At 41.6% G+C, this 23287-nt stretch overlaps 1 protein-coding gene across 1 annotated transcript in view; it reads right to left on the reverse strand.

Moving 5' to 3' along the window:
• LOC130178821 (receptor-type tyrosine-protein phosphatase S-like) overlaps positions 1 to 23287 on the reverse strand; it is a 65746-nt gene that overhangs the window by 20899 nt on the left and 21560 nt on the right. The window contains exons 5-10 of the mRNA XM_056391325.1: positions 17565 to 17753; positions 10009 to 10119; positions 5542 to 5556; positions 3893 to 4162; positions 3003 to 3382; positions 1122 to 1323 (exon numbers count right to left, since the gene is read on the reverse strand). Coding sequence (XP_056247300.1) covers positions 1122 to 1323; positions 3003 to 3382; positions 3893 to 4162; positions 5542 to 5556; positions 10009 to 10119; positions 17565 to 17753 — 1167 coding nt within the window. The remainder of the gene's footprint in view (positions 1 to 1121; positions 1324 to 3002; positions 3383 to 3892; positions 4163 to 5541; positions 5557 to 10008; positions 10120 to 17564; positions 17754 to 23287) is intronic.

A 23287-nucleotide genomic window follows, 5' to 3' on the forward strand; every position in this document is an offset into this window, starting at 1 on the left:
CTTTCACATTCCTGTGTTTGTAGTTAAAGGCCTTGAAAACCTGCTTTCGTAAACAGCTTCTTACTATAAATGTTGGGATCCCGCAGCACATGAACACACTATTACAGCCTTTGCTAAAGTTAGAACGATACTGGTTATTTCACAAAACGAAATCATTTACATCCACCGATCAGAATTTAGCAACAATACATCTTCACTAATATTATTAATAGAATAAGGGGTAAAATGTTACCAGGGAAATGCCAGTGTTTTGTTCTTGAGTGTTACAGTATGATTAACTTATTACTAAGGAAGACTTTTTTCTAACTCTAGCTGTAAATGTTTCTTAATAAATGAGAAACACTTAATTAACTAGGTTTGAAACCAATCACTTTTATCTTAACCGAATTTTTCAGGTTGTTTAGAGTCATACCGGAATCAAAAATTTATTTTCCCATGTAATTCTAGCCAACATTAGCCTCATAATGTACAACTACTGACCCATAAGTCCCTAAACCCTTGTATTTTCTAGCATTTCCTATATTCTGTGATCTCATTCCTTTATGTGCTAGAAAACGGCAGACTTTTTCGAGACATCTCATGGCGTAGCTCAACCCACACAGAAATTTAAACCACTAATGCCATCACAGATTTTTGAGTAATCATCTCTTTGTAGTACGTAAAACCCGCAACTTCTCAGCAGCTGCCGCAGCGATAAGAGCCACACAGAGGTACGAGGGACATTTTTGGCTGTTAATCCCTGTTTCCTTTTCTTAAATCTCCACACTTCCGTCCCAGCAGGTAGAATTTATTCATTCTGAAGACGCCTTCATTTTCTGACAGGTCAAGCTTATTTGCAAAGCGTTCCACAGTGGACTACTTCTCAAACTTTACATAAGTCACTCGAATAAGCTACTTAACAGTTTTTTACGCTCACGCATGCACGCACGCAGACACACACACACACACACACACACACGCACACACACACACACAGACACTGACTCGTGAAAAACAACCACTGCTCTCCTGCAAATGAAAAACTGAAGAACACTACTTAGCTGATATCTATTCACCAGCGTGCAAGATAAATTTACATCCAACAATGATTTTGTTTGTACTGTACACACACACACACACACCTCCAGGCATGACTTTAACATGGACAGGGTCTGAGAAGGGTCCGTCCCCTACAGAGGTGAAGGCCAGGACTTGGATGGTGTATGTCTCTGAGGTTACGAGGCTCTGAATGGTGGTGATCACGCTGTCCTGGACGTTATGAATCTGCCACTCATTCATAGGCCGGGACGGGTCCATGGTGTAGTACACACGGTAGCCTTTCACCTGCGGAGAAGCAGAGAGCGACAGACAAGCCGTTAGATAGAGGGAGACAGAGAGTTTTCTGGACTCTGGGCTTTTAAAGTCATCAGTGACCGGGCTTTATTAAGTGATCTTCCATTTAATCTCGCTGTCCTCCATGCACGGTAAGCCATAATACCTCATTCCAACACTTTCATCAGCTATGAATTATTGTTTTACTTTAGTCCAGATGGCCCCGTGGATTTGCTAGTTTAGTGTTTGTTAGAGGTCACTGTTACAAATTCATGTCCTCACGTCTCTGGGGCTGTTATGCATTTGACCCCGATAAACAAGCCTCACTTTAAGGTTGACAAAACCAGTTCTAATACAAGCTGAATGCCCTCAGATTGTAGTGCGTAAGATATAATCACTACACCCTCTCCTATGGGATTTGTTTATGGGACGTTCAGAGTGTATGTAATCCTGCTGCTATCCCATTGCCCTTGCCCTCCACCTCTACCACCTCTCCTGTTATTACTCTTTAATATCTATAATCCCCATATGCTCTCAATTCAGTCTTGCACTTTTATGAACCTACTGTACAGTCAGGTAGACTAGAAAAAGGAAATAGGTCTCATGGGACTGCTCTTAACTTAGAGCGGACAGTCCAATTACCTTTTCTTTCTTTAGTGAGTGGGGAAAGTAGCAAGGGAATTACAGAACGGAAATCTCTGGCAAGACACAATCCCTGCAAAGGACATGAACCTGCATACTGGAATAAAGCTCCCAGTGGTGACTTTTATGAAGGCTTTATCGTTTTAACCTCATGAGGCTCTTTGAGCAATTTTGAAATATTGTCAGTCTGTAGTAAGTGAGGGCAAATGAAATTTCAGTCACTTTACTTTAAGTATTAAGAATTAATAAGCAATACATTTAATAAGTGGTGTGCAACAAACTATGATGTAGTTGAAGCAGATTGATTTACAGTATTTGTTAGAAATTATAACTCCTCCTTACAGTTACACAAATACATTAAAGATCACTTGTATCTTCTTAAAACAACCTTATCGTGCATTAGAAACCGTTTATTAAATATTAATATAGAGCCTCTAAATAATAAATAGTAAAGTGTTGCCAAAATCTCAAATGTGAGGAATATGCATGCTTTCATATATCTGTTTATGATTTTAATTATTTAATATGCTACTTTTAATCAATTCAATCATTGTAAGTGTCCCCACAGTGCAACTTATTGACCGATGAAACAGAAAACAGAAGACAAAAACTCAACGCACACGAACACTTATAAAAGTGTAAAAGCTCTTAACAATAACAAGTTGAATTAATCAGATGAGATGTTTAGAATTTGGGTAGTGAACATGTATATGTGCTCATGTTTTCCTCACAGAGTTAAGCTGGGAGATGACAGAGGGTACAGTATGAAACTGTTTTTTATATCTGCAAGTTTTGGCTGAAAGTGAAATCAGAAGGAAAAACCTGAAACATCGGATTCAGGGGTTGGAAGCTGTCACACTGAATGGACTCTTATTTATCAATTGTTTGTTTATACAGAAGAGACATGCTTTTCTGTTGAGCACAAGTGGCTTTACTGCAAACACTTCTTCTGTCTGCAAAAGAATAAGACCAACAGATAAAATAAAATGTATGTAACACTTTTACTAGTGACAGCAGATCATAAAGAGCTGTTTCTGTCCTCATCCCACCTGTCCATTGGGTTCCTCCGGCTCCTCCCAGCGGACCATCACAGTGTTCTGAGAGATAATGTGAGCCTGGACGTTTCGGGGAGGGCTGGCCGGGGCCTGCTCTCCAGTCCGAGCCTCCACACGCGTAGATGGGGGCCCCTGGCCGATGCTGTTGAAGGCCGACACTCGGATTTCATACTCGGTGTTGGGATACAGTCCTCCGATGCTGTAGCGTGTGGTGGTGATGCTGTCCACAGTCTCGTACTTGCTGTCCGGCCCTTTGGCTCGGTACTGGATGATGTAGTAGGAGACGGGGTCGGGGTTGCCGGAGTCCCAGGTGATGGTCACACTAGTGGCGGTGGTCTCCGTGACGATGGGTGTACCAGGAGGCTTTGGCAAAGCTTTGAATTAGAGAGAGGGGAGATGAAGAGAATTATACTTTCTGTCCATACTGAATATATTATAGTTAGGTTAATGACACATTATAGATGCATTTGTACTGGAAATTTTGTATATTGTTTTGTTTGTTTTGTAAATATTTAGTAAAACCCTTCATACTATCATTATCCTACTGTTCATTGGTTTATTTAATATATAACTATATGCACTTCTGCCACTGTTTGCATCACCTGTTTAGATGCTAAACAGCATTTTGTTGCACTTGTACTCACTGCATGAAATTAAAAATTAAGCTGACTCTAAAAATCTTAAATAAAGAAAATTGAGGACAAACTATTAAAATTTACGGAGCAAATTTGCTTGATAGAAGCCAAATACAACTCCATTGGTAATCTGAGTCTCTAATAAAACTGAATTTATTCATTATGAAGCTACAACTGAGGCACTTTTCAGCATCCTTTTCTCTCTCTAGGAGGCAAAATGATTAATCATGTTATCATAGCGTCCCTTACTCTTGACTAAGACCTGAGCAGTGGCCTCGATGATACCCAGGCTACTCATGGCCACACAGGTGTAGTTCGCAGACTCCCGGACGCCGTTGAGTTCCAGCACGTTCCGGCCAATTGGCATTTCATCCTCGGGGGTCAGGTCCTCGCTGCCCAGCATCCACTTGACGTAGGGCATGGGTGAACCCACAGCCACACAGGTGATGTTGACGCTCCCTCCCGGCATGATCTCGTGGTTGGAGGGGAGGATGGAGAAACGAGGGGGCACACGGCGCACTGGGAAAGGAGGAGAGTTGGGGTAGAAAAGGAGGGGGGTCGGGGATTGGGGTTGAGGGGTAAGGCCGGAGAGGAGAAAAGTGGGGAAGGGAGTGAGGAGAAGAAAGGCGGGGAAAGAGAAGGAGGAGGGGAGGGAGTAAGGGGGAGAGAATCAGAGAGAAAGAGAGAGAGAGAGAGAGAGAGAGAGAGAGAGAGAGAGAGAGAGAGAGAGGGAGCAAGACAAAGCAAGATAGAGGTTGAGAGAGAAAGTGAGGGCAAGAAAGACAAAAAGAAAGAAAAAGAGAGAGAAAGAGAGGAGAGGTAACAGGAAGGGGGAGAATGAACTTCAGGGTTTTTACAGAAAATTACAAAGGGATATTTCAAGTTTAGTCCCAATTACTTTATGGTACTGATGAATCCAACAGAAAGACAAAAATCTTGTGTTGAGCTCAACCAATCAGAGTGAGCTGCCTACTCAAAATAATATAGTGACAAACTCTTGAGTACCATTTCAACCAGGACATGACACCTATAATCAGTTTCTCTTTGTAAGAAAATGTTTTTCTCATCTAAGACAGAAAAATCTGACTTTGTGATTCAAGTTTCTGATTATAATTGTATTTTTTGTTTTTCATATTTCCCCCCTCTAAGCAATGACTAAACCTTACCAGAAACTTGAGTAAGAAACTTTACTTCATTGAGATTTCTGTGCCTTGAGGTGCTTCTGCAGTAGATTTTTTTTTTTTAGATCGTGTATATGCATCATGGGGGCGGATCAATAAGCCCAGACTGCTTTGTCTCCACGAGAAGAACAAGTAACCTGGCGAGTTATATCCAATTTTGCATTTGTTGGAGCTTGATTGACTATATATTAGGGAGAGATGCATCGAGAGACTGAACTCATAGGTCACTTGCATGCCTGGGCGACTCAAGAGGGATAAAATGGTGGAGAAAAACACAAAGAAGAGAACGAAGAACTGAGAGGGAGACAGAGAGAAGCAAGACAAGAGCCGAGACACTGGAGAGACAGATAGAGGGATAGAGCAAGTGGTAAAGAAAGAAAGATAGAGACAGAGAGAAAGAGAGAGGCAGCTCTGCTTCTCTTCCAGACAATGACAGGCAATGTAGCAAAGGACAGCCACATTGTACATCAAGATACTGTACAATACATAGGATTCATAACTGATACAGTGTGTAGTCAAATGAATTGGAAATGTGGACAGGAGTGGATCGAGGGTTCTAATAAGGTGTTGTGGCAATTACAGAGTGATCATTGGACACATTAAGTAAAGAACACCAAGACAGCATGACAGAGGCAGAACGGGAAAGAACGAGTGCGAGCAAAAAGAGAGATATGTGAGGTAGTATGTGCATGTTTATAAGTTAATAAACTTATGTACATGTGTCTGTCGCTCCTACACATCAGGGTGCAGACAGAATGCAGAAGAAGAAGAGAAAAAAGGGGCAGGGACAGGAGGGGAAAAGACAGGGAAGTGGAGATAAAGAGAGGATTAGAAGAGGGTTTTGGGGAAGAAGGGAAAAGGGGGAAGAAAAGAGGAGCGAGGAAGAAGAAAACACATGGATCTATTTAAAAACACGGCTATATACCAGAGTCAGGCCCATTCAGAGAAGAAAAAAAAAAAAAGAAAGAATAAAAGACTAGTAGCGATCGTATGTTGAAGGAACAGAGAAAAAGAGGATACCCCAGGGTCACAACACAGGAAACAGAAAGAGACAGAGAGAGTAACGGACAAACATCTCTGGATGACAGGAGAGAATGAAAGGGAAGGCAGACAGAAAGCAGAAACATTGTCTTAAAACAAAACTAAACTCAACACTAGGAAGCTCATTCGTGTGAGATATAGCAAATGTACTGAAAATAGATTAAAATAAAAAGTTACTGTCAAACGCTACAGTAGCAAAAAAAAGAAAGTGCAAGGCTTATTTAGATGATTTGCAAATCCAGCAGTAATTCTAATAGAATATATAAAATAAAAAGCAAAATGAAATAAAATAAATATTGATAGATTTGCTGCATAACCTCCAATCCTTAATGTGTAACATCATTACTTGGATTCTTCATGGGCCACATCCCCCTACTCAAAGAATCTAGAGACAGTTGGATAGAAGTTAACATTTTTGCATGATTTCAACAAATTAAAAAAAAAAAAAAAAGTTGCCGTGACGTGACTATCATTTCATGAATAACAGATAAAGTGCGAAGCATTTGGAATACTTGTAGAAAAAAAAAAAAAGCCGGAAGATACCCAGAATTGGATACAGAAGTTGAAGACAAGAAAGAGACAAAGAGACAAAAACAGGTAGATCTGTTAGAAACAGACATGATTATGCAGGCATCTCCTCATCTGAGCATGCTGGAGACAGACAGACCGACAGAGAGACAGACAGAGAGACAGACAGACTGCACCCATGACAGCTACATGCAGAAGACAGACACTGCAGGTGCAATGCAGCATGACAAAAGTAATCAGTTTAATTCAGTCAGTCATTAGTTATTTTAGACCTATTAATACAACAAAACAAACTAGAAAAACACAGTTAATTAAGCGTATGGATTAGTTTGGTAATATGAGCAACAACAAGATGAAGGTGAAGCCTCAAGATGATGTTACGTGATCTGAAACATGAGAGATATGAGTTTTTCTAGAAAAAATATCAATCAGGACCAGAGACAAAGGACCGAAGAATCCACCATTGAGACATAGCTGAGGACTTTACAATAAAGTGAGCTCATAACAAGGGATAATCCTTCACATGCTCACAGAGCCTCCAGCTTAAAGTTAATCGAGCCAGGCTGCATGATTCCCCTCCATTTTCTATACAGTTTGTGAGAGCCACGAGCTTCAATCTTTATTAGTGGAGCTATCATTAGTTCCCTCCTCTGCAGGGAGTCTGGAGGCTACAGACTGGGGAAACCTTGGCACAGCCATAAGGATTACCGCTGCATCTCAGCACAGCTGAATACCCGTTCAGACACGTCACTGAGCTGACATTTAGGCAGCACCATCCTGTCTGTCTCAAGGACACGGCTTTCATAAACCACTGTAATAAGAGGGAATCATTAATATCGTCTGGATATCTAAAAATATGAATGGATGTGATTAATTTAAGTGTCAGTCAAAAGGCGTATGTATGGGACTGTCTGGTGTAGATAGCAACAGCCTGGAGAAGTGACACAGCACAGGCTGTGTTACAGTAGAATTAGCATATAGCATACAGCATATACTTGCAAATATACTAGTGTAGTGATTTGGCACTATACAAATAAAAATGAATTGAATTGAATTGAATTGAATTGAATTGAATTGAATTGTTAGTATGAATATTGGGAAAGTGCTGTGGTGGAAGAAGTATTATAGGCTACTTCAGCAAGAACATAAAGTAAATATTACCGCATTACAAGCAGGGGTCCTGCACTGAATATCACTTAGGCCCTAAGTAAAAGTACTTATTAGCATACTAGCAAAAAATTGACTTAAAGTGAGACTAAACTTTAAGTGGCAGTAATGGAGTAATGCTAAATGGTAAAACATAGCGTAACATTAGCACAAGAAAAAACAGTCATAAAATTGTTGAACTAATTCGGTAATGTATGTTACATAGTAATATCTAGCTAAAGGGTGCTAACACTAGCTAACATTAGCTATATCGCTATAAGCTACTGGTCATACCAGAACAAGTCAGGCTGTAGTGTTGAAATCTCTGACAGTATTGAATTGAGTGAGGGTGAATTTTACTGCTTAATAATTAAAAAGGAAGGGTGTGCCATATTTTATATTGTATAGCTTTAAAGTATCAAAAGCATTCAATGCAGAAAAAATGCCCCCTGTGAGTGTTATGTATTACTGCGTAATCATCCATGTTTATGTTATTTTATTTTTGCAATTGGTGATAATTTTAAATATTTAATGTTTCAATATTTTGTAAACTGTTGTGCCTAATCTATAACAATGTGACATATTTTAGAACATCTTCCTGTACTTTTTATATAAAATCCTAATTTGTAAAGTAACTACTAACTACATCTGTCAGATAAATGTAATTGAGTCAAAGTATGACATTTCCCTCTGAATTTGCAGTTGAAGAAGTAGAAAAAGTATGAATTATATTGTATGTCATGTCCTGTATGAATTGTAAATACAGAAGTAAAATACAAGTAGGTCAAATTTGTACTTAAATACAGCACTTAAGTAAATGTACGCCTACTACTTTACATTGCAGGTGATGTCATGGATTTCTTGCCATCTTGAGTTTTTGTCATGAATTTGGTCAAATAACTGATGCGTCTCCTACAAACCTGCACAGCACGAATAACTTCAGAACAGAACAGCATGTACAAGCGTGACAGCGAGTGCAAGATTCCCACTCAATGCAACAAGTGCAGAATTGGAGCAGATGTGATGACATGGGAGCTGGGACACAACGTTGCACATGATGATACAAAAGGAAGGAAAAAACAAAACAAAAGATAACAGTAGCAAGACATGACAAGACAGCAAGTTCAATAATATCATATTCCGAGCATATCAACAGGCGTGAACACACACTGTGCCATGCTCTTGTGTCAGTCCGTCAGTCAACAGACATGCAAGCGGTGCTCCTTTCTCTTTCTCTCTCACTCCTTCCATGCAAACATCGCCTCTTTTTAATCTTCCAATTCTTGGGTCTCCATGACAACAAGATCATTCCATGCAGAAAACATTGATCGGGGAGTGAAGGCAATACCAAGGGTTCTGCACACAAGGCCTCACAATGCAGTCAATGCACTCTGCTGCGTAGGCAGACCACTTCATCATCGTAGCAGCTTTAGAGAAATCAACTCTCTCCATTTTGGAGACAAAACCATTTCACTTCAAGTCTACTCCGGTGTCCTTTAAAGGTTTTTTTTTTTTTCTTTTTTGTTTCTCTCTGTTTCAATAAGTGAAGCTTTCTGAAACAAAGGAGTAACAAAAGAAAAGAAAGAGCACACCAACCTTCTCGAAGCTCTGAGGGATGGAAGGGGGTTGATGCAGAACACAATGACGTGAGGGGGGAGAGAGAGAACGGGGAAACACAGAGAGAATAAAAACGGCCAGCGCAAAGCCACCCGCTCCACTGAAACACACACACACACGCACATACGCGCGCACACACACACACACACACACACACACACACACACACACACACACACACACACACACACACACACACACACACACACACACACAAACACAAACACACACACATACACACACACACACACTTTCCCGATATCCCACTTAACATAGAAACTAGAACTTGTGAATCTGAACATTGGTCGTGGTCTTCCAGCAGTAAGCCAGTGACACGCCAGCACCCACAGTCCAGAGGCTCGAATCAGTTAAACAGGGATCATGTGGGTGCACAGATGCCAATAATGCAAACATATTTAAGAATTAATTATATCCTGATTCTGAATTTAATTAATTTCATCCAAATCGTCAATCATATCTGTGCATCTTTTGTGCAACATTTTCCTCTTAATCTGCCTCTAATACAGAAACCATTTTAGTAGACAGATCAGTGATGTTTCCATGCAGTTAAACCAAGGTGTGTTCCCGAATTTATGTTCAGTTTGATTCAGCTGTGGGAGCTCACACCAAGGTTTAAGGTGGACTTGTTAAAGGTGGTTGTGAGAATACCAAACAACAGGGTCAACATATATTGTAGACAATGGATGGGTTAGTAAAACTTGTTTAAGAGCACAGTAACAGAGAAGAAATAACTTCATTAATCCCAAGAGCACCTTAACAGTAGTGATTTCTTGTGTGTTGTCTCTGTGCATGTGTGTCCATGTGCGCGTGTGTTCTGTGTGGACGTCCTACCTCGCACATATAGGTTTGCGGGGGAGGAGTAGCGCACGCCTTGAGAATTGGTGGCCACGCACTCGTACTTCCCTTGGTCCGTTTCCTCGCTGTTCTCAATCTGTAACGCTCCTGCAGAAGAAAACAGAAACACAGACAGATGTTCAGTTGAGTTTGTAGAAAATGTAGGAGCCTGCCTTTGCATCCTCTGCTTTTTATCCTGAGATATGTATTTGTTGGTATTTCTCTGTTACATTCTGACCCAGCGGTATCCTCTCCTCTATTACTAAAACATCCAATAAAGTCAGCTTTGTTGTTATTTCTGTGAGGCAGCCTCTGAAAGTGCCACGCTTTCATATACCAGTAGTTGTACTTTATAAGAGACACGTTTTCTCCCCTCCCCTCCCTCTACCTTCCTTCTCCTACAGAAATGGCAACACAGTCAAAACTCAGAGATTCCTTCCAAAAAGTTTGTAAGCCAAAAACAAGTCTTAAGATTACTTTTTATAAACTTAGATGACACTTTAGGGGCCTTTTGTTGTGTACCTCTTTACAAGCTAGTGATTCCTCTTCTGCAGCAGACTCACTGCTGCCATGAAGAAAGCCTGTTTCTATCTTGGCAGTTAACTGGCAGCAGCTACACAGCTCTACCCCACAGCAACGACCCGACGATGCTCTTTAGCGCCTCAACTTGTTTCTTTTACTTCCTCAGTTTTTTATCTTCCTACCCTGATCTCACCGTGATAAACAGTGTCTCCCTAAACGTGCTATAATTACACACGGCGCTCGTCAGGTATTCTTTTGTTTTTTTTGTTTCACAGGGTGCTATTCTTACTGCTTTTTTTTTTCTTTTCTTTTCTTTTTTTTTTTTTGCTAACAGCCTTTTGAATTACCAGCATAGGGGTTGTTTTTTTGCTCTTTCAGCCTGTTCTGTCACATTCATCTCTTCTGAAACTGACTTTGACATGGAGCCTGAGGAAGAAGCACAAAACCATGGATTACACTCTGCTGTACTGCACAGAGAGGAAAAAGACAAAACTCAAAACACACACAGGACAAACGTTTTGAGGAGGGGACACACACACACACACACGCACATACACGCGCACACACACACCTAGTTTAAGTCGTTATAAAGTACCATGTTTTGTAACATATGTTCTGTGAGACTGATAAGAGGCATCTGGCTTGTAAGCAATTCATGGAGATATGTAGTAAAACAGAAGATATACTATGCTCATAACTTACACCAATTCTTTCACATACACACAGTGGTGGAAATGGTGTTCAGAATCTTTACACACGTAAAAGTAAAAATACTCGGTCACAAGTTAAAGTCCAGCATTCAAAACATATCAAAATATTTTTTAAATGTACGTTACATAATTATGCAGAATGCTCCCTTTAAAGTTAAATTATTGTGCATATATTATATAACTGCATTATTATTAATGATGCATTAACATCCCAGCAGCATTTTAATGTTTTAGCTGGTTGATGTAGGTGCCAAATTTAAAGGGTAATTTTACCCAGAATAAACCAAAAACATTAATATTATCACATTATCACTGCTGTAAGCAACAGCAACAAAATTCTATTCATGTACCATTGGTTGCCAGTTTATTAGGTACACCCAGCTAAAACTAATGCACTCTAAAACAACAATCCTGTAATAAATCCCACCTTCATGAAGGTTATAATGTGCAGTTTTTGTTGAAACTGCTTAGAGGTGTTGATGTGGTCATTTTGGAGGATGTAGCTTGTGGTGGGGTTGAATTATATTTCGTTATTGTGTCTGGTGTTGCTATTATTTTGTCTACCATTTATATCAATAAGGGTAGGCTAAATGGCAAAAACACCACAAACTACTATAATCTGAACATTTTGATGTTATGATTTATTGGAGGACTGCTATTCTAGACTATGTTAGTTTCAGCTCGGTGTGTGTGGTAGGACTGTGTATACTGTATTAAGGTGCCAGTAGAAATCTTAGGATCATTTATCCCTCAAAACGTCAACACGTGAAACTATAAAACTATCTGCAGAGGTAGAGGACAGCACGAGAAATAAGTGAGAAAATATGGTTGTTTGTTTTTGTAATTCAAGTGAAACACTGCTGGTCCATTAGTGAGCTTATTCTGAAGCATTTGCAAAAAGAAAAAAGCAAATAATAAGACCCATATGAGCCCAAATTACTGTTTCCAATGAAACAGAAAAAATTATTATTAAAATTATTTCGAAGACCAAACATTCATATTGATTAATCAACAAAAGAATGCGGAGAAGAATCAAAAGTGAAAATAATCACAAGTTGCAGGCCCTCCACTCAAAGAAAGCAGACGTACCACAAAATTAAACCTAATACTGGAGTGAATGTACTCACAAATTACTTTCCACTACTGCAAACGCATACATATGTTGTCTTATCTTGATGGCGAAGAAAGCTTTTGTGTGTGAAAGCTTTAAAACACGACCAGTTAAGCACTAAAAGACTCCACAGGGACAGGCAGTTTGTGTGTGTGTGATTCTCCAAATTCTACAATATGTGATCAGTAAATGCAGAAGTTTAAACACCGTGTTCTTGGAGACTCAGAGGAGTGAAAGTTTGACTTGTTACAGCGAGCTGGGGCGCAGTATGTGTTTTGTGTTTTTGAGTGTGTTTAGTGAGCTGAGGAGGCCCAGCAAGCTGAAGCTGTCATCCATTTGCTTCTGTCTTCTGCAGTTACGTGAAAGGAAAACAGCTCGTGCCCTCCTCTGTCTCTCTATTTTTCCATCTCTCATTTCCCCGCAGTACAGGGCAGAGTTGGGAGATAAACAGGAATAAATTATCTTCTCTACAAGCCGAGCCTCTCCTTCAGAAGGAGGTGGAGGCAGAAGGAGAAGTGGGAGAAAGACGGAGCTGAGGAGAGATGGAGCTGGACAGGTGGAGCTCTGCAAACAAGAACTCATCTGACAGCTGGAAGCAGCTCATATGGCTAACCATCAGCACAAATCTGAAGTCGGCAATTGAAATCTTCTCTTATGCAAAACATGGCGTTACCATATATGGAAAAAGACAGGTGTTCTGTATATAGGCACATAAAAAGGTCAGGACACACATCCATAAAAGCGCAAGGTAGACATATAATTGGCAATGAGCAAACATGATGAAAGTCAATGTGGAAAAGCAGGACAAACAGCAGTAAGGAGGGAAAGTGAAAGATAACAGAGAAGAAGGGGGAGAAGCAGAGCAGTTTGTTAGTGAGTCTGGAGGCTGCTGACAGCCCCAGAATGAGATGTGACTTCAGTAAATTGAACCACTGTGAAATCGCGGACGGTGTATTGTGTCTGCTGGACTGAGACTCAGCCGATCAGATGACAACAGATACCGCTAACCCGATAGCTGGGCCAGAACTTCTAGGTCAAACAGATCACCTGGACTCCAGTCTCCCACGAGGTGAGACATTAACTTGTAACACTACCAACAATCGAGACAAATGGTCTCTATTTTCATCACAGCACATTAACGTCACCGAGTTAAAATTAGACTTTAGGGATCAAATAAAGTCTAAGTATGAAGCGGCTTCATTTTCACCATGGTTATAAGTGGAACATTTATTTCTACATGTTCCTAAAATGTGGAGTCAAAAATATTAAAGGCATGATGAGACAAGATTTTTTAAGCAAGTTAGATCATGATTATAAAGTGTGAATCTATTATTCACTCGTCCGAAAATTAATTATCATTTAAGTCTTTTTTAAAAAAAACTAAAAAGCCTTTCACTAAAAACTAATCATTTGTTTTTTGGTCCGGCGTGTTCTTATTTCCCCCAAATTTCACTGAATTCTGTTTTTGGCATATCCTGCTGTTTAACAGACAAACAAACAATCAATGATGCCCAAGCTACACTGAGTTATTCCTGATGAGAGCCTTGAATAAAAAAAAACACAGTCAGAACTAATTTTCGAGAGATGCCTGTGAAGTGTAAATTTTGACAGAAATCTTCTGTATTTGTGCAGTTAGTCGAAATATCGCCCGTGTCTTTACAGCTGATTTAAAGAAACTAAACCATGTCTTTATCTTTTGATCATTACCCTGTTTTGCTTTAGATACAAGTGACCTAATCTGTGGGCATTACCATAACTACAACCTTTGATCACATCACTGTTCTTTGCCAAGACAGGTCCATCCATTACTCAGTAGTCCACCTCCGGGGTCCATATTGCATGCCATCTGTTAGAGAGTAGGTCTACGGAGGCTGTTAAGTGCTTAGGTAAACTCTCCAGATCTCAGTCCCAAATGTCAGAGATAGACGGATAGCTTGTCATAGTTCTCCTCACGCACATATAAACTAGTGCAGCAGATGGCATGGAAAAATAGATGGATGCCTTGGTGGAGGTACGAGGATGTCAGGAAAAGTTCAACTTTATACTGCACCATATGTTTCTACCCTCAGGAAACCGATGGCGTGTGTGTGCAGGTTTTATGTAGGTGTATACACATGGAGTTCACGACTGTTGATGCCTAGTTACCTGCAGTGGGAAGACACTACAGATGATGGATACTTATGGGCTATGAAGTGGCTAAGAGTCATCTTTCGTGGGATCTGAGCGTAGTCTTTCTCAATATCATTTTTCATTCTGACCCACATGGGCCATAAAAAATATTTCCAAGACCCAACACAGAAAGAAAAGAAGAGACAGAGAGAAAACAGTGGTTGTGGCCCACTGGCTGCGGGCCAATGAGAGCTGGAAGACGTCCACTAAATCAGAGGCACTGCTTGGAAGGTGCCCCCATTAAAGAGATCTTAAAGGAGTGTTTCATCCATAACACATCTCGGCGCTATTTTGTGCCCAGCTCACTTGTAATTGATTTCCTCCAAGTCATTTCACTGCAGTGTTTGGTTCATTATAGTGTGCATTTTGTTGTTCAGCTTTGTGATGCTTTTTGTGATTCAAAATCCTATTAATCCCTGCAGGGAATCTCACTGAGAACATTTGTCTTGCTGCTGTTTCATTGATGTGATATGTGGACAAACATACTGTACTGGTGAATCAGTGTCATGTGTGTGTGTGTGTGTGTGTGTGTGAGACACCCTACAGAGCAGACCTAGAAAAACCTATTTTGGGGCTACAAAAATAAGTTTTCGCTTTGCTGTATATCACTGAAATTCAAGTTTGTACATGTATAGAAACTATTTGTATTTAGTTTAAAAGAGAGACGTGGTTTGGTAACTCTGATTGGACAATGGCAATCCAATCACAAAACAGAGTCCAGTCATAGGACACATGGTTCTGTTGCCTTCATCCCGGCTGCAGGTCCTGAAAGGCGTAGTAGTTTGGTTGGACTCTGATTGGACCGTCATTGTCCAATCAGATTCAGGTGTAAAAACAGAGTCAAAATTTGTACTTATTTCTTCAGCTTCACTCAGTGTCACTGAGTTCTACATGCTCTGTTTCTGTAAACAGGGTCTTTGTCTAACCTCACCACTGATATCATTTATTCACAGATTTAATTCACACAGTCTAATTTTTATTTTTTTTATTTATTTTTTTACAAATACAAATCTTTACAGACTTGAATTTGTCATGCAGATTTATTTCATAGATTTAGAAATTTTGATTTGAAACTACACACTTTGGAATTACTTGTGAAAATCACTTTACAAGCTCATAATCTTTTTAACCCTAATTTGATAGGTTCGGTCCTTCTCATCCCGTTTCCAAAACTATCTTTCTAAGCTGCAAGTATTAGCATGTCTGGCTAACTAGCTTACTACCTACAGTAATGCTATTGCAGTGTTATTTCCAAAGCTACAAACTACATTAGCTAATATAACATTATTTTGTCAGGGTTACATTAGAAAAAAAACTCTCACATTCTAAATTCCTTTTCTCTTGTAAATGTGAAATTACCAACAATAAAGCAGCATTATAATCTCTTGTTTCAGTATCTCATGTTTCTACAGTAAGCCCAACATCCAAACAGGATTTTGTTAGAACAACATAACTTGTTCTTACCTTTTCCTTTTCATACTGTACTATAATACTATGGCAAATAGCGCTAGCTTGCAATGCAAGGCAAATGCAGCACCTCTTATTTTCATGTCCTCTGTGTTTTCCTTTTTGCCTGGGACACATACTGTAGCTTTGCATAACATATCATACGAAGCCATCAGCTGCAGATTTAACACCCTCTCAGTTGTTTCTGGTTTTGAGTTGGCTGAAGACAGTGTTTGCGTTAATTAGCAAGCTAGCGGTAGTTGTTGAAATCTGCTACTTGCAGTTGTCATTTCTGCTGGCAAAATCAGTGGCTGGCTAGAAAGGAGTAGTTGCTTTTGTCTACCACCGTGTGAAATCAGAGACCTGTTCATCGAAAATTTTCATGTGATAAATCTGCCGCTGTTACCTCTGGCAACCATACATGCACTGTGTGAGAAGGTAAAGCCTGACAGGCGTGACAACTGCAACTAAGGGGTGAGCCTCAGTGAACTGTCAGCTCGTGAAGATCCTAAAATTTCACCGTGTGCAAATATATAAATGTGTTTAAACAGCATATAATGGCAAACTCTGCCGATGGAGACACAATGTTGACAGAGGGCAGTAGTGATCAGTGAAAGATATTGGCTGACAGCAGGGAGATATCAGAGCTGGCAGGACAGAGGAGCGCAGAGAATATGGATGAAGCAACAACAAAATGGTTTCGCCTCACCATCACTTTCATTCCCCCTGAGGACGGCTGAGTGAGAATGGCTGAGAAAATACGTGTCTGGCTACTCCGGGAGACACTGTATCATCTATACAGAAGAGCATAAACAAAGCTGAACAAACTGTCTAAAGCGCAAGATGTGATTCTTCTGTATTCATCCCTCGATCTGTCTGTTTGCACAGACACACTTTTCCTCCTCTCCCGAGCAGCCAAAAGCTTCCCTCCCTCTTCACCTCTTACTGTCTCAAGCAATGTAATTTTACATTCACATTTTAAGCCACAGAGCTCATTTCACACAATTTCAGGCTGGGCGGGTCAGAAGATAAGAGGAGCATCAGTTAAATGCCTAATGTGAAGAAACTCCTCTCTCTGTTTCTATTGATTTTGAGATCTGAGAAAAGAGAATTATGGTTGCTTTGAGGTAGATTGATTATTATATTAAGTATTTATTTAGAAATGGATTTACTTCATAACTGTGTGTAAACTTTTTCATATCACTTTTAATAAGCGAGACTTGGCATTTTCTTTTTTAATTACTTGCCGCCATGTTTTTCAATATTTATGATCAACAATGGAAATACATTTGTGCCTTTAAAGTGTCATCTTTTTCTAATCTTTTCTCCCAAATGTTAATAAAAAGCTTTTTTTTTTTTCTTGGCTTAAGGATGGCGCAATTATCCATTTATGAAATTGGCTTTAAAAAGGTTTTACACCCCCAAAGGATGTAGATAAACACAGAGAGGAGCATGTAATCCCTCAATCATAATTAAACATGATAATCACCCAATTTAGAGCAACAGAGATTCTACCTGATAGCGGTGTTAAGCTGGAGATGCACCGTTTGCTTACTTATTGGCAAATGAAATAATCTGACCCTCAGCTATCTCACCTGATCGGAGCTGTTTGATGCGACCCTGGCTGGTGCTGGGGTCGACGGGCAGGAAGTCTTTGAACCAGGAGATCTCTGGGTCGGGGATGCCGCTGGCAGCGCACAGCATGGTTGCCGTCCTCGTCCGCTCCACCACCTTCAGCTGGGGACCCATGTCTATACTGGGGAAACCGAATGGCAACAGGTCCTCTGGAAAGACAAGAGAAAATATATAGAAAATTAAAGGGATTACTCATATTTTATTTTGGAGAAAAAATCGAGGAGGACAGTAATGTACGAATGTGTTCACTCCTTATTTCTGGGACAGTTGCTCTCAATACAAATGACTGGTTTATCTTGTCTATCTGGTCTATCACAGAGCCAGAGTCTGCCCTACTAAGGACTGAATCCTTCCTCTCCTTCCTCTGGGATGAAACCTAAGATTCACTCACACACACAGTGATGTAAGACCCCCCCCCCCATTAACATCTGCAGGGCATTGGGAAGTGGAGATACCGGAGAGGACATTGGAGCCACTACATCCCTCTGCATCAAAGCAGCATGTCCTTCCTACAGCTTTAGGTACTCATTAGGTGATCTAGTAGGCGGGCAGTAACACAGTTAGCTTTTAGTGTGTGTGTGACAAGCCGTTTCTACAGGAGTATAAACACACCGCCCAATCAGCAGGAGTTACAGTGGTGAGAAAAAGAAAGAGAAAACCCTTTGAAATCACCTGCATTTATGTATAAATTAGTCTTCAAATAGCTTCAGATCGTCATCCAAGTTACAATAATGAACAAAGACACTATTTTATTTAATAACACATAAACCATTGTATTGTCCTTGTCCATACTGAACACACAATAAAAAAAAAAGAAATCACAGTGTAGGTTGGAAAAAGAAGCTTGTGAACGCCTCATCTAATGGCATCAACAAAGGAGGAGTTGTCAAACCTGGAGTCCAGCCATTGAAACCAGTTTGGAGGTGTGGGCTGAAGCTCAATAGAAGGTGAGTGATGCAGCAGCACAATGACCCTAAACATTGAAATAAATGTCCTACCTAATGACTTCAGACAGAGAAATTGCACCTGTCGGAGGGGCCCAATCAGATGCTCGCCCCAGACATCCTAAGAGTATGTCTGAGCTGAAGCAGATCTGTAGGAAGAATGGTCCAAGATTCCTCCTGAACATTGTGCAGGTCTGATCAGCAACAACTGGAAGAGTTTGCTTGAGGTTTGTGGTGCCACAGGAGGTTCTACCAGTTATTAAATCCAAGGGTTCACTCACTCTTTTACACCAGCACTGTCAATGTTTAACGGCTGTGTTTAATAAGGACACAAAAGATTATAATTGTTTGTGTGATATTAACTTAGGGACACTGTGTTTGTCTACACTTGTGAATTAGGTGAAAATCAGATCACATTTTACGACCAGCTAATGCAGAAAACCAGGTCATACACACACACACACACACACACACACACACACACACACACACACACACACACACACACACACACACACACACACACACACACACACACACACACACACACACACACACACACACACACACACACTAGCGCGCTCGCACAACATTTTTAACCTGGAACCACAGGTGTTTGGTGACAGTGGCAGTGAACTGTGAGTTTTCTTCCATGGTGTGGCTCTGTGTTATGAGCTGGTAATGATTCCTGTCTAATAACTATGCAGAGAGCTACTCAGAAACAGCAGCCGCAATTAGGAGCTGGGATCAAGAGGAGGGGCAGGGCACTGGGGGTAATAAGGACTTGTTAGCAGTAATTGTTAAAATGTACCAACGATTAGAGAGGCCGATCTGGGATGTGTCTGCATGTGTCTGGATATGTCTGATTATGTTGGGGGGGGGGGGCAGTGGATGAGTGCGCGTGTGTTGCCCGTGCGTGTACGTACTTGTCTCTATAGCTATGTTCTTATTAGCATGTTCACAGATTTTGTGCGATGTGTGGAACAATGTACGGACACACGTTCACACATATCCAGGAAAACACACACAAACACATTCACATGCACTTTCTCTGGTGATTGGGATTAAGCATCTCGGTGACAACAGTCCAGATGGCCAGACACGTAATCAAGCATCCATCAGCCCTCCTGCTTCCTGCTCTCCTTACCCTTTTAACCACTCTATCTCTCTCTACATACACACATACACCTCCCCCATACCTGGGCCAATAATTACATATTCCACTTTCCAACAGCAGCAAAGCAATTACCAAGATGGCAATTTGCTTGGCTGATAAATCAAACCCACAGGAGCATCTTGATTGTCAAGCAAAACAGGACCCGCTGAAAGTTTGCTAGCTTGAGCCCGGCATCACTGACAAAATCTGAAGCCAAACACAGTCCGAGAAGCAGACCGCGGCCACGTCAACTGTCTGTGTGTTTTTCCTCCGCTCCTCTCCTCCTCCGAGCCCCCCCGCTACCTAACCACATGACAGACGTGCACCATCTGTTTCCACACGCTCTGCGATGGGGATGAGAGGCTGAGTGGAGATAGGATCTATTGCTCCCTTTTCTCTCTTTCCACACTCATCACCTTTCTGAGAGACCCCGTCAGATAGGAATGTCAAGCTGCTCCTAAGAGGAGGACGGAGAGGAGAGATGCCACGAAGGGAAAGAGAGTAATCAAAGCTGAGAAGAGCGTCTGGGGACGATGTTTAGTCTCAGTGCCACAGTTAGAGCTCAGGTGGCGATCAGGCCTCATACCATCCCTCTGACATCATCCGATTGAGACCTGAGTTAAGGGAGGGGGACCACCTTGACCCCTCCCCCACCCCCCCACCCACCCCGCCTCCTCCCTCACACCATTCCCAAACGATCAGCGCTAATGAGCTACTTGAATGGAAGCCAGTGGTACGGCCATTGATGAAACACGGAGGAAGAGAAAAGAAAGGGGGGGGGGGGATCGATAGGCAGGTCAGGAGGCGAGCTCCCCTGGGTGAGGAATATGCTAGGCCTACATCTGCTCCCCTCTGCCCTCCCCTAACCCCCCCCCCTCTCCTGAGAGGGTTCAGATGGTCTTTTTATCACACCGCTGGCTACCGCTACACGGACTCCCTGGCTGTTAATTACAGCACGGCACTGCAGCGGGCTCGGGGCGTGTGCATGCCTGTGTGTGTGTCTGTGTGTATAGGTGTGTGTGTGTCTGTGCGTGTATGTGTAGGGGGTCTGGCTCTGCATTCCAGTCAGGTCTTTATCAATGCTGCAAATATAGAGTGTAGGTGGACCTTGAACTGAATCATTAGGGAGAGGTAGGAGAAACAAGGATAGATAGATAGATAGATAGATAGATAGATAGATAGATAGATAGATAGATAGATAGATAGATAGATAGATAGATAGATAGATAGATAGATAGATAGATAGATACTCTGTCCTGCACATTAACCTGCGGACAGATAGTGGCACTGGAGAGTGAAGCACAGTTCACTGGAGAGGAGAATATAGGGCTACAGGTATTCAGCCAGGCCTGAGGATGAGTCAGCGGCTGCTTGAAATAGATACTGTGGGCATGGCCTTGATCACACTTTTCACCAAATGAATCATTTATCAAAAACACACACTGCTGTGCAAGAGTACCGCTTATTTTTCATCTCCTGGTTAAATTGATAAGACAGCCTATGGAAAAATGTGCCATGTGTATACAAACACTGTGTGTGTCAACAGCGTTTGAGGGAACATTGGCAAAGACCGAGCAGCATTGTTCCCCGGAGCTTTGTGTTTGTGCGTATTTGTGTGTATCAAGAGGTTGAGCGCGTACATTTTGGCCTGGTTATGTTTGCAGAAGGGCAATCAGGCCTGGTGCCCAAAACCAGTCAGTGGAGCCAACCAGATCTGGGCAAATATACAATTCATGCGTCCGCACACACACACACACACACACACACACACACACACACACACAGAGTCAAACACATAATGCATATGATGCAAACAAACAAACATGAATCCAGGGTTTCTCTCCCAGTCCTTCTTTGTATTTCCCTCTCACACGCGCAGTTACTCAAACACAGATGCACTCACACACACTCAAACACTCCCCTCCATACGGAAAATCGTCATTTGTCCTGGTTAAGAAACAGGTTGCCTATTCATCTTTCAGTTCATTTCAGTGGGGAATGGCCCATGTGCATGAGAGACGCCTGAATAAAAGGTGATCTCAGGGAGCCTGATTCAGGATTAATCTGCCAGCGCTCAGCAGTCTTCAGAGGCTGTAATGCTTTGACTCCTATAGACTGCAGGAGGGCTGAGGGGGAGCACTTTAAATGCTAATGGACCTTTATGATAATAGATCACAATACAATGCACAATCAGACTTTGCATCATAGATCAATCCCACCATCGAGTCCCCACCATCCTAAACCCGATTTTGCCTCTCCTCACAGATCTAACAGCTGGGGCCCAAATACACAAAACATGATAATCCCACATAAAACACTCTATTACATTAAAACATGCATGAAGAATGAACTGTAAGGAAAAGAAAAAAAGGAAGGATGGAATAAAAACAGAGAGGATGAGGGGGTATATGTGATGAAAGAGCCGGTTCTCCACTCAAGGAGTGTAATCCTCTTGCAGGCTGAGTTGATATTGGCCGGTCTGCCAATGCAGCAGACGCCTGGGGGGAATCACTGATCTGACTCTGTTGTTCATATGAAGAGTGTTTGCCATGGTGGCAGAACATCTCTCCTCCCCTTTCTCTCTCTCACTCTCTTCCTCCCCCATCCCTCGTCTCCCTTTCTCCTAAAATGGGACACTGGGAGGTGAGTATAATCAGGATTACTCTGCACAAACCAGCCACATACACATAAAGATATGCACTAACACAACCACACACCCTTAAACGAAGAAATCCACGTGCATGCATTCACACACATACACAGTCATGAAGGTTGTGCAGACACGCGCACACACACACACACACACACACACACACACACACACACACACACACACACACACACACACACACACTACTGCAGTGATGAGAATCTCTCGCCCACCAGAGGTTTTCAAACATGCAGAACTGCAGATATTCACGTCTCCTGAAGGCGGAACAACACAACTGCAGTGTCCATAGAAAAGAGCAGTTTGGGTGGAAAGGGGACGGGGTTGGTTTGGAGGTGGGGTGGAGCAGCCGAGAGCCTGTAAAAATGCAAAGGGAGGAGAGGAGAGAGAGTCCAAATAGACAGCGAGGGTCAGGGAGAATAGATGGCTGAGAAAATGAAAGAATGAATAAAACAAGAGAGAAGAAATTAGAAACGGACATCGCTGTGGGCCAAAGAGGAGGCTGCCAGAGTCAAAGACAGAAAGATATAGTGAGGAGAAGAGGAAGTAGGTAATGGGATAGGGAGGGTGATGGTGAAGGCACAAAAAAAAAAAAAGAAAGAAAGAAAGATCTCCCTGACCATAACCTGCCACAGCTCCATCCATTAGGCAGCCTATAGAGCAGCAGCCCATATCCTGTGGCCAACCACAAGCCCCTCGCACTGTACAACACTGCTATTAGCGTCGGTCAACCATTATACAAAATGATGAGATGGAACACATCAGGGGATGAAAAGACTTTTTCAGTGGAGGGGTTTGGTCAGTAATGGAAAGCCTCCTTTCTGCTTCAGAGGTTGGTGGACCTTTTCTCTGATGATCCGTATTTTGAAAAGACTGACCAAACACAATTTGTGCAGAGTTTTGTGCATCCGAGAA

The sequence above is a fragment of the Seriola aureovittata genome, chromosome 12, assembly GCF_021018895.1.
Source record: "Seriola aureovittata isolate HTS-2021-v1 ecotype China chromosome 12, ASM2101889v1, whole genome shotgun sequence".
NCBI classification, from domain to species: Eukaryota; Metazoa; Chordata; class Actinopteri; order Carangiformes; family Carangidae; genus Seriola; species Seriola aureovittata.